This window comes from Eufriesea mexicana, unplaced genomic scaffold (genome assembly GCF_001483705.2).
Source record: "Eufriesea mexicana isolate 0111107269 unplaced genomic scaffold, ASM148370v2 scaffold1847, whole genome shotgun sequence".
NCBI classification, from domain to species: domain Eukaryota; kingdom Metazoa; phylum Arthropoda; class Insecta; order Hymenoptera; family Apidae; genus Eufriesea; species Eufriesea mexicana.
The window spans coordinates 61689-73917 of NW_016909944.1; the positions used below are offsets into that span (position 1 = coordinate 61689).

General features: G+C 37.4%; 1 protein-coding gene across 1 annotated transcript in view; it reads left to right on the forward strand.

Moving 5' to 3' along the window:
* The window catches only part of LOC108549236 (mucin-17), a 45213-nt gene extending 34451 nt beyond the window's left edge, over positions 1 to 10762 (forward strand). Inside the window, exons 14-17 of the mRNA XM_017902531.1 lie at positions 710 to 1511; positions 2254 to 2471; positions 6883 to 7185; positions 10694 to 10762. Of these exons, the coding sequence (XP_017758020.1) occupies positions 710 to 1511; positions 2254 to 2471; positions 6883 to 7185; positions 10694 to 10762 (1392 nt within the window). The remainder of the gene's footprint in view (positions 1 to 709; positions 1512 to 2253; positions 2472 to 6882; positions 7186 to 10693) is intronic.
* The last annotated feature ends 1467 nt before the right edge of the window (positions 10763 to 12229 follow it).

The following is a 12229-nucleotide window of genomic DNA, read 5'->3' on the forward strand; positions in this document are numbered from 1 at the left end:
AATTAAACGTTACTAAATTTACTTTAATTACTATATCCCTTTTAATGCCGGACGACGATATATCGTTGCGTATGCAATGGCGCCTTATTCTTCGCATTGCGGGAAAGCTCTATTTCAAAATAAATTTATAAAACGTTGTAAACGATCTAATTTCATTGCAAAAGAATTTAAAAAGTTCTTTTCGGGTTTAATTTTTTGTTATACTCTATGCTGGTTGGTACCATGGAGTTATCCTTTCGTTCTCAGGACTGATATTGGTTATTTTATTAAAATTGATCGAAAATGTAATACTTATACTTTGTAGTACGCGACCTACATAAAACTGTGATCAAACGATGATTATTCTTATGCGCAAATATTATTTCTAGAAGAGAAACTTGTTTCTATATTTTTCATCGTGTCTTATATTAATGTTATTCGTACGATTTTTAACGAATATTGAAACACATTTGGCATTTGGTTATTCTCCCTTTCTTCAGTAATATGCTGCATTTTGAATTTTTTAAGTATCATTCTTGGTTTGGTTTTTATTAGTAAATTCGTCCGGTTATCTTCACATATGCACTAAAAGGGTTAAGATGATTGTAAAAAGGAAAATTCTGGGACCAGTCATTTTGGCTGGATTGGTAGTTCTAGTGTTAAGTTGAAATCGAAACAAGTCAATAGATAGCATTCCTTCGAATAATTTTCTCCTATATTTAATTTCCAGATCCTGGCACTAGCGTTGAAGAATGCAGGACCAACTCGAGCTCCAAAGGCTATCGACATCAACAGCGTTTCGTCAAATTCGATATTCGGGTCGGCAACAAAGTCTCCATCAGAGCCAATAGTGATCGACTTGAGTCCATCGTCGACAGTCTCATCGGTAACGTGGGCCTCATTGGACACACAGCAGCCGACTAGTCAAAGACCGATCGTTAACTCGACACCTGAACGAGTAACCTGGAAACCAGTAAGGTCCACCACGACCAAGAAAGATATCGAGATAAACACGATTTTCCCGTCGACTGCGATTAAATCATCTCTGATAAGCACCACCAAAGCTCCTGTAACCGTGAAGGCTAAACCAGCGACCACTCCACGTGTAACAACCACGAGTCCAGCGCCGTTTGGCTTCGCTGGATTACTCTGGCAGACTCTTCTTGGTGGAAGTATGTTCGGACCGTTGACCACTCCTAAGCCTGTGAAAGCTAAACTGATAAAGACCACACAGAAATCGGTGAATATTACGCCGAAACCGATCCAAAGCACGCAGAAACCGACCCAAAGCACGCAGAAACCGACAACAACGACGGTTCCTTCGACCACGACTATGAAAACTGTGGACATCTCAAAGATTCACGTGAATACTCTGAATTCGATTGTAAAGGACACGGTGTCCTCGACTAAGCTGCCTTTATTGAATAATCCGAACACAAGGTTGCCTAATATGGTGTCCACGTATACGTCCACGTATTCTCCTGAAGAGGATGCGAAATTCTTGGTTGAGCTGCTGCGTGCTGTTGAACAGGGTCAGTTCAGTGTGGAATATAATTTTGTCGTCGAAATTTTACTTAAGATTTTGGTCAAATTTGATGGAATTTATTTGGTTAAAATTTTAGTTAGATTTTAATTCAAATTTCAAAATTATTTAGCTAATGTTTTACTGATATTTTGATTATCGTTTTAGTTATATTTTAATTAGAATTAATAGTATTTGTTTCAAAATTTTAGTTACATTTTAATTCAAATTTTTAAATTATGTAGCTAATATTTTACTGATATTTTGATTATCGTTTTAGCAATGTTTTAATTAGGATTAATTGTATTTGTCGCAAAATTTTAGTCTTGCTTTAATTAAAATTTTAATTATATTTTGGTAAAATTTTATTGGTATAATTTATACTATTATTTAGTTCATCACTGCTTAGTTTCTGCTCTTTTGTAATTTATTAAAATAATTTCTTGTGTCTTACATTGAACATTAATTAGGATTAGTAGTACTTGCTCCAAAATTTTAGTTACATTTTAATTCAAACTTTTAAATTATTTAGCTAATATTGTATTGATATTTTGATTACTGCTTTAGCAAAGTTTTAATTAGGATTAATTGTATTTGTCGCAAAATTTTAGTTGTTTTAATTAAAATTTTAATTATATTTTGGTAAAATTTTATTGGTATAATTTATACTATTATTTAGTTTCTGCTCTTTTGTAATTTATTAAAATAATTTCTTGTATCCTACATTGAACGTTGTATTACATTTGTTGTAGATAACAAAGTTAGTGACTCGAGAAAAGCACCAGGATTATATCAGGACGACGAATCCTTCTTAAAAGCGATTTTAAGCGGACGAGCTTACACAACAACAACAACTCCACCACCAACAACGGAAATCAGTAATGCTGCTTTGTTAGCGGCACTGCTGAAGGCTCGAGGGATAGAACCATCAACGCCACCCACTAATATCAGACAGCAGTTGCTGTCAGCGGTGAGTCTTTTCAGTAAAATACCTTTTATACCTTGAAATATTACAAAAGACTGAATTTCCATTTAATAAAAGAAAAAGTCATTATATCTTAGAGTAGGATTGGATTTAATATAAAAGTATGTTATGTCTAAATTTTAAATCCTGATTAAATTAAAGGGAAATGAAATTGAATTTACAAAATATATATATAAATATTAGGCTTCCACTATCATTTATTTATATAAAATTTATGCAAATTTGATGTCCCAAATTCTTTCACATTTTCTCGTATTTCACATAGGGTCAAGTATTCAATGTCTGACCTCTTACCCTTATTTCCTTCATATCTTCAAAATTTTTAATTTGTAAAAGTTTGGTGAATGTATGAAATATTTGAGGGCCTTGAATTTGTATAAATATTATACAACATATAGTACATATAATATAATCATTATACCATATTATTGTATATTGCAATAATACAACATACAATACTATATACTACAATACTATTACAATATAATACAACATATATATAATACATAAACATAAACATGTATATAATACAAACGTATAGTATATGTAATACAAAAATATAATATACATAAATAGATACTTGTAGTGTATTCTTATTTATTTATATAAGATTTATACAAATTGGAAGTCCTCAAATCTTTCATACATTCATTTAGCCTCAAAAACTCATTTCCAATTTTCCTAGAGCTTTTTCAAGAATTAACATATACACTAGTTAGCAGTAAAATGATTAATAAAAAATTCCAACCATATTTCATGATCATTTTTCGAATTTCCATAAAATATTTATTTACCTGATATTAAAATCTAACGAATGAGGATATAAATTTAAATTTTTCAATGTGTATTTTCGCGAATACGTGACACTGAGCCGTAGCTATGCTACCACTTTCAGGTCAGGTTTCCTTCATTTATATAGAGAAAACATAAAACTCAATTACCGTCACACGCGTGTGACGCTGAACTCTCAATGGGAATCGGTGCGTCACAGACATAAGCCATTCACAGGCCAAAGCGATCAATTCTACTTTGTAAATTCTCTACAATTCTAATCCCGGAACATTTAATCATTGCCTAACTTCTAGCATTCGAAATAAATTTCTACCTTCGACTAACGACAAGACGTACGCCAAACATACTATATTTATGCTAAAATTAAAAGTTCTAATTTCACTTTACTCACTAATTGTAAGCCAACAAATATTTCTCGTTTATAAATTATCGTAGTATAACATAATCACGTAGTAAATAATAAGCATGTTCACCATTTGAATCCCAATAGTAGTAATAATAATAATAATAGTAATAATAACATAATCGTAAAATAATCTAAAATAATAATAAAAATTAGGTTTGGCAAATGAAGGGCTCGTTTTTCGCTTATACGTCCCTGATACTTTTTTACCCAAAATAGGAAGAAGGATCGAAGCATGTAATAAAAGCTATAAGTATACATTTAATAAAATGTTACCTCCACACGACCACTACGCTTCCATCTATGTAACAATTCGCATGACTTCTGTTCAGTCCCAGAAAGCGTGTTTAAAACATGATTTTTATTTTAATACTTGTACTTGCTACTTAATACTCGTACTATGCCGGAGGATAGGCGTGCCTCACCGCCGTTCTAGCGGATTAAGTTATAAATGTAAAAGCGAAAGCTTAGGAATTTTTACAATCACTAGATTCGACAGATAGGACCCACGTGTGATGGACCCACCCAAGTGACGAACGGACTACTTATAATCGCGTCACTGACCATCGAAAATCGACTCCTTGACAGTTTCCTACTCCTCAGCCAAGATCCTTCCGTCATATCCTCTGTCCAATCAAAAATCTTTACTTTTCCGCCACTAATATTTATCCTAACCAGTCAGAACCAAACTGGAGAAAACACCAAACGTCTCTACTATAACCATTCTATACTTTTACTATAAATAAACACTCTATTTTAACATCACACTCGGGATCCTTAACACATTGAGCGCCGGCGGCATATGAGACATTTAAAGCCTGAGCGCCGGCCTCATTCGCTTGTTTCCGAACAATGAGTAGCTAAAGGAAATATTTAAAACTTATACATTTTCTTAAAATACTATATTTCGATTGCATATTCGTCATTCTGTGGACATTTCGCTATTACTAGAATCATCGGAATCACTAGAATATTGTAATGGAACAGCTCTTGATATTCTCCTTGGACCCAAATCGCTATCACTGTCCTCGACTTGTATGTCAGAATCTTCCGAATGTATCGAATAATATGATAGAGGGTCGGCAATATACTCGTTAAAAACTTCGCTCATATTATATGGATAAGAAGTTACAGAATAATAAGACTTATCATGTTGTTCAACGAAAAGCGTAAACCTACGAAAGAGGTACTAACTAAGGAGAACACTGCTTGAGAGTGATTTTTGCTTTGATCGTTTCTGAACCATCGTATACGTTTTATTTTCGGAGTATAACAAACGCAGATTGTCGTAAACGTGACGGGTGAATGCAAATCGATGTGTAAGACATCCATACAAGCAAAAAAAATCCTCATCATCGTGAGGGCGAGAGTCAAGTGACAAACTTAGAAATCCGCATTATCGCGGGACCGGCGCTCAGTGTGTTAATATTACAAAACCAATCACGCAATATTAATTTGGCGCTAGGAAATCGAAGAAATTCGATACGTAGGACGCTACAATTTCGTAGGCCTTTGAAGACCATGCATCTACTTCCATTAACACCTTTTCCAGCTTCAACCAAAATAGAAATATCGCTTGTTACGGTCCTGCGAATCACCCTGTATGACACCGAGACCCAATACTCCGTTTCATTATTCTCTTCCAAATTTTCCAAATTAAGAAACAATCATTTTGCCAATCCATCCAATTTAACCCATTGACATACAATGACGTCTGGAAGACGTTATCCGTTTCACGTGTCATTGTAGGCTTTGACGTCTCCGAGACGTCAAAAATTATCTCCGGCGGACAGTATATCGTGCAATATATTATTAACACTTTGACTGTCACGTTGGTCATATATGACCGACCATAGTTTCCCCTGTGAGGTCACGGTGGTCATTGGTGACCATGCTTATATGCTTTGTAAGGGGTTTACAAAGTGAGGGCTACGTCACAGGTCTAATTCTCGGTGATCTATTCGATATTCTTCTCTTCGCTATGAGGTACGCACGCTTTAAGAATGTAAATTGTCTAAGAACCCTTTCCTATGTTTCTCGACCTACCCTTCTAACCGTTTTCCCAAGCAGCGCGATCGCGCTGTTCGGATTTCATGTCAAGAAGATCCAGCACATTTCGAGCGTTCTCGACAGCTGACGGTGCGTCACCGACTGTTCACGTCCGAAACGCTATTGCGCCACTTGGCCATTCATCGCCATAATATAAACGAAGCGCTATCGCGCCGCTTGGGATTTCTCGACGTAAAATAGAAGAAGCGCTATCGCGCTACTTAGGTCATCCGGTACCCACTTAGAGGCAGCGCGGGGATTCCTCGACAGTGTTCTTTCAAAACCCTCTGGGACTCAAACGGTTAACCCATTTGCATCATGGCTCTACTTAAGGTGCCGTGTTCAGGCATCAGCGACGTTCAACTGACGACTAGCCCGTATCAGCACCTACTCATAATGACAGTTAAAAGGATTTTCGCGACAAAAGTAAAACTTGTTAAAAATATAATGAACCGATGTAGATGAGATGCTCACAAAAGGGATCAAACGTGTTCTGCGGCATATGAAGAATATTCAGCAACTGGTAATAGAAAAAGTCAGCTTGCGGATTATTCCGCGCTCGGTGATAAGCGACTGTCATAACTCGCGGAATATTCGGCGTTTGGATGTAAATGGGTTAAGGATGGGCCTCCTTTGTTCATTGATCGCGGATCAAGCGGATCGCCGCTTCGATTCGAGACTCCGTTTATCATTGCTACGTGCTTCTCACTCACGCCGCCTTATTGGTAACGATAGAGGTCGCCTAATCTTATATATTTTCACAGCTTTGAATAATAAAAATACTCCCATGACGTCCTGATCGAAACACGTGATTTCGGTGTGGCAGTCAAAGCGTTAAATAGTATTTTTCGTCTGCACCAAATTCCATTTTATTTGTATGTCAAGGGGTTAATATTCCAAAAAATGAAGAAAATCGTGAAAATAAAATGAAATTTGGAGCACCCAATCCCCGAATAGGCTCCCGACTATGAATCTAGACAAAGCATCGGCAACGTGGACTGCGAAGGGTTAAGTGACGAGACTTAGGAAACAATTTAATATAATCCTTACAAATTGGCCGAGTTGGACGAGACCCCGGCGATATTGAACGGCGTGGCGAGGCAACAAAGAGCGTGGCGCGATGAAAGAAAATAATTGCTCGTCTTGTAATAGAGCCTCGGGCAGAGCGTCACCTCTGCTCCGGCCAGCGAGGCTACGATAATTACGACAAGGCCTGTACCGACTGCGAGCCGAACTACGAATAGGGCGAAGAAGACGGTGACACCGAGACCAACCTCGGGACCAAGGATACGCAGCACGACGTGGTCGCCGAGCTCGACTTATCCGCCACCTCTGTTCAGCTCCTTCTCCAGTTACGATTCCTCGGCGCAGTCAGCCAGTGGCGATAATTCTGGAAATAGCGCGCTGTTCGGTGCTACTAGAGCGTTCAGTCAGTTTCTCGGAGCCGCGATAAGCGTAAGTTATTTTCTTATTAATGATCTATGTTAATTCCTTCGTTTCGAGGCTTCACGGTAGCTTGAGATGGGCGATGGAGGAAGTAGGAGGAAGGAACGGAGTGGTCGAGTGGATGTATTGTATGGAAGTGGATCATGGTGATGGTTGACGAGACAGTGGCATAGCTGGGGATTTTGTTGCATGGAGAGGAGTCTTGATTTGATTATGCTTGCGATGAGCGGGTGGGGGGGGGAGGGTGTATTGCGAGGATTGAATAAAGGTCTTTTGTTGGAAAGGAAATTCGCGATGATTGATGTGGGGTTGATTGGTAATGATGGTTAGGTTGATATGGTTGGTAACAGTCGGTTATTGGGCATTGAGAGGTTGCGTGGGTGAGGATGTTGGGTGAATTTGGACGTCGGTGTCTAGGGAATTCGGATATCAGTAGCTAGAAGATTTGGACCTCAGTAACAAGTTAATTCAGACGTCGGTGTCTAGGGAATTCGGATGCCAATATTTCAAGAATTCGGATATCAGTAGCTAGAAGATTTAGACCTCAGTAGCAAGTGAATTCAGACGTCGGTGTCTAGGGAATTCGGATGCCAATATTTCAAGAATTCGGATATCAGTAGCTAGAAGATTTAGACCTCAGTAGCAAGTGAATTCAGACGTCGGTGTCTAGGGAATTCGGATGCCAATATTTCAAGAATTCGGATATCAGTAGCTAGAAGATTTAGACCTCAGTAGCAAGTGAATTCAGACGTCGGTGTCTAGGGAATTCGGATGCCAATATTTCAAGAATTCGGATATCAGTAGCTAGAAGATTTAGACCTCAGTAGCAAGTGAATTCAGACGTCGGTGTCTAGGGAATTCGGATGCCAATATTTCAAGAATTCGGATATCAGTAGCTAGAAGATTTAGACCTCAGTAGCAAGTGAATTCAGACGTCGGTGTCTAGGGAATTCGGATGCCAATATTTCAAGAATTCGGATATCAGTAGCTAGAAGATTTAGACCTCAGTAGCAAGTGAATTCAGACGTCGGTGTCTAGGGAATTCGGATGCCAATATTTCAAGAATTCGGATATCAGTAGCTAGAAGATTTAGACCTCAGTAGCAAGTGAATTCAGACGTCGGTGTCTAGGGAATTCGGATGCCAATATTTCAAGAATTCGGATATCAGTAGCTAGAAGATTTAGACCTCAGTAGCAAGTGAATTCAGACGTCGGTGTCTAGGGAATTCGGATGCCAATATTTCAAGAATTCGGATATCAGTAGCTAGAAGATTTAGACCTCAGTAGCAAGTGAATTCAGACGTCGGTGTCTAGGGAATTCGGATGCCAATATTTCAAGAATTCGGATATCAGTAGCTAGAAGATTTAGACCTCAGTAGCAAGTGAATTCAGACGTCGGTGTCTAGGGAATTCGGATGCCAATATTTCAAGAATTCGGATATCAGTAGCTAGAAGATTTAGACCTCAGTAGCAAGTGAATTCAGACGTCGGTGTCTAGGGAATTCGGATGCCAATATTTCAAGAATTCGGATATCAGTAGCTAGAAGATTTAGACCTCAGTAGCAAGTGAATTCAGACGTCGGTGTCTAGGGAATTCGGATGCCAATATTTCAAGAATTCGGATATCAGTAGCTAGAAGATTTAGACCTCAGTAGCAAGTGAATTCAGACGTCGGTGTCTAGGGAATTCGGATGCCAATATTTCAAGAATTCGGATATCAGTAGCTAGAAGATTTAGACCTCAGTAGCAAGTGAATTCAGACGTCGGTGTCTAGGGAATTCGGATGCCAATATTTCAAGAATTCGGATATCAGTAGCTAGAAGATTTAGACCTCAGTAGCAAGTGAATTCAGACGTCGGTGTCTAGGGAATTCGGATGCCAATATTTCAAGAATTCGGATATCAGTAGCTAGAAGATTTAGACCTCAGTAGCAAGTGAATTCAGACGTCGGTGTCTAGGGAATTCGGATGCCAATATTTCAAGAATTCGGATATCAGTAGCTAGAAGATTTAGACCTCAGTAGCAAGTGAATTCAGACGTCGGTGTCTAGGGAATTCGGATGCCAATATTTCAAGAATTCGGATATCAGTAGCTAGAAGATTTAGACCTCAGTAGCAAGTGAATTCAGACGTCGGTGTCTAGGGAATTCGGATGCCAATATTTCAAGAATTCGGATATCAGTAGCTAGAAGATTTAGACCTCAGTAGCAAGTGAATTCAGACGTCGGTGTCTAGGGAATTCGGATGCCAATATTTCAAGAATTCGGATATCAGTAGCTAGAAGATTTAGACCTCAGTAGCAAGTGAATTCAGACGTCGGTGTCTAGGGAATTCGGATGCCAATATTTCAAGAATTCGGATATCAGTAGCTAGAAGATTTAGACCTCAGTAGCAAGTGAATTCAGACGTCGGTGTCTAGGGAATTCGAACAATAGTGTTTAGAGAATTTAGGCTTCAATAAGTAGTGAATTTGGATTCCAATATTTAAAGAATTCGGATCTCGCAATCAGTATCTAGAGCATTCGAATCCCATTATCTAGAAAATTTTGAGCCCAATGTTTAAAGAATTTGAACTTCAATACGTAGAGAATTTAGACCTCAGTATCTAGAGAGTTCAAACCTCAATATCTAGAAAATTTGGTCCTCAATATTTAGCAAATTTGAATCTTTAGCAATACCTAGACAATTCGGACCTCAGTAGATAGAGAATTCGAACCTCGACATCTAGAGAATTCGGTTTCAGTATCTAAAGTATTCAAACCCCAATATCTAGAGAATTCAGTCTTCGTTATATATAGAATTCGGATCCCAATATTTAGAAAATTCGGTCCTCGGTATCTGCGGAATTCGAATCTCAATACCTAGAGAATTCGTACCTCCACATCTACAGAACCCTAACCTCAATATCTAGAGAATTCGAACCTCAGTATCTGGAGAAAGAAGCCCTATTATTTTTAAATCTTCTTGCACACTTCTCAATATTTTCTACTACTAGTTCTTGGGACAAGTGTCTTACGTTTAAACTGGGGTCTAAATAGACCCCATGCTAAAATCCGAGTGTTCAGAACTAATTATTAATAAAATAATAAAAATGACTAAGTAAATATAAATAAAGGAATCGTTGAAAAATAAAATTCTCTCAAGTGAAGCATACTATTTGGTGTAGACTGTCCCTTCCACCCTACTATTTTGAACTACACCAGTGTGTTGAGGAATCTGGAGATGGATGTGAAAATGTTGATGAGGGTACAACTCACTTTAAGCAGTTGTATCAAATATAATAAATATATGTCATATATATGTAAACAACCAGGTTAAAAAATTATTTAGAAAACAAATATTTGCTTCAGTATTATCAGAAAAATAATTTTCAAAGCTTACGTTCTTTTCGTGAAAATAAAAAATTTGTTACTTTTTTAAATTAACTAACATTACAAAATGCTTTCGACAAAATTTTGTTCGTGAAAACTTCATCTATCATAATAATTTCACGATATTATTGCTCTTTTGTGTTACAGGGAGCTGCTCAACAATTGCAATCGTTGGTCAGAAACGGCACCAAAATCGTGTCCGATGTGGTGGGATAAACGTAACGAAAAGAAAATGAAATTAATATATATACATAATCTATACGATAAGAAATTAATTCGCATATGGAAAAATTGAAAACGATGCAAGTGTGATAATGATAATCTAGAATGATCTACGTCGAAATACTTTTTACTTCGGAGGGTGCAGTTATAATACCTCGGATAAGTATTCACTGTCAATTCACTCACAGATCGGACATTTTTTATGAATATTATCAACAGACTAGGTACTTGCTTGATGTTGGAAAGAAGTTCGTCGAATTCTATCCTATTGTTTATAATCGTATTACGTGTTATAGTTACTAATTGATTACGTATTCTAGATTAATCAATGTAGCTAATAGCGGGCATGATATTTTTAACGGTGGCTCAATTATTATTTCTTAAAACACGGAGTTGAGGAATAACCGATTCATTCTGACTACGTTTCAAATGGTATAACGAAGAAATTTCACAATTTGAACATTAAATGATTTCATTCGGACACGAAACGATTAATAATTTAAGTGATTAACAATTTAAAAAAATTTTTCAACTATTAGAATTCTATGAAAATTTAAAAACAAGTATCACGATCAAAAATGTTGAATAACATTATAAAAATGGAAAAAATGGACAACTTTTAATCGTCTCCAAGTTTATTATTTTCTTTAAAAATAATAATAATTATTATGTAAAAATTATAAGATATTATAGATAAATAAACACATAAATATAATATCACAACAGTATTAAAAATTGAACACACTTTAATAGTTTCAAAGAAGATTATTATTTAAGAGAATTATTACTAGAACTTTGTGAACATTGGAAATTGGTCTAAACTATTACAATTCCAAATTTTATATTGGAATATTACAAAGAGAAACGTACGAATATGAAAATTTCCAGTAGTCTCCGAATAATTCAAATCCAAATCTAAAGGATCTTCGTCTGGAATTCCATAAACCCGATCAAGATAAGGCAAATCGATACCACGAATACTACATCCCAACGAGACAGGGGGCAAGAGAGTAAGAACAGAATTAAAAAGACATGAAAAAATTTCACACCAAGTCCACCACCAGAATCCAACTTCGATTCTTCAAGATTCACGAAAAAATACAACTGTAATTTCTGCTGAAACAATCGAACGAGCATTTCCCCTCCGTGTTTTAAGCGTACAAGACAGTATCTCTGAGCGGAGAGGTCCGACATCGATGACGAAATCAATACGAAGTCTCGAGCGAATACGAGTTGCGAACGCGAGTCGACGCCTTGCAAACGTTTCTTGGGGTAGGGCCGAGCGAGCCGGGCCCCTCTTCGCTCCTCGCCGGCCGCCATACCTCTTTGAGACATTTGTAACGTTCGTCGCAATTAAGGTAATTAATCGGGGCTGGGGGGGCGACGCGCCTCGTCACGACTCGCGAGACAGTGACGATCCGCGGCGTCCCACGTGTGAAACGCGGATCGATTTGCGGGGCC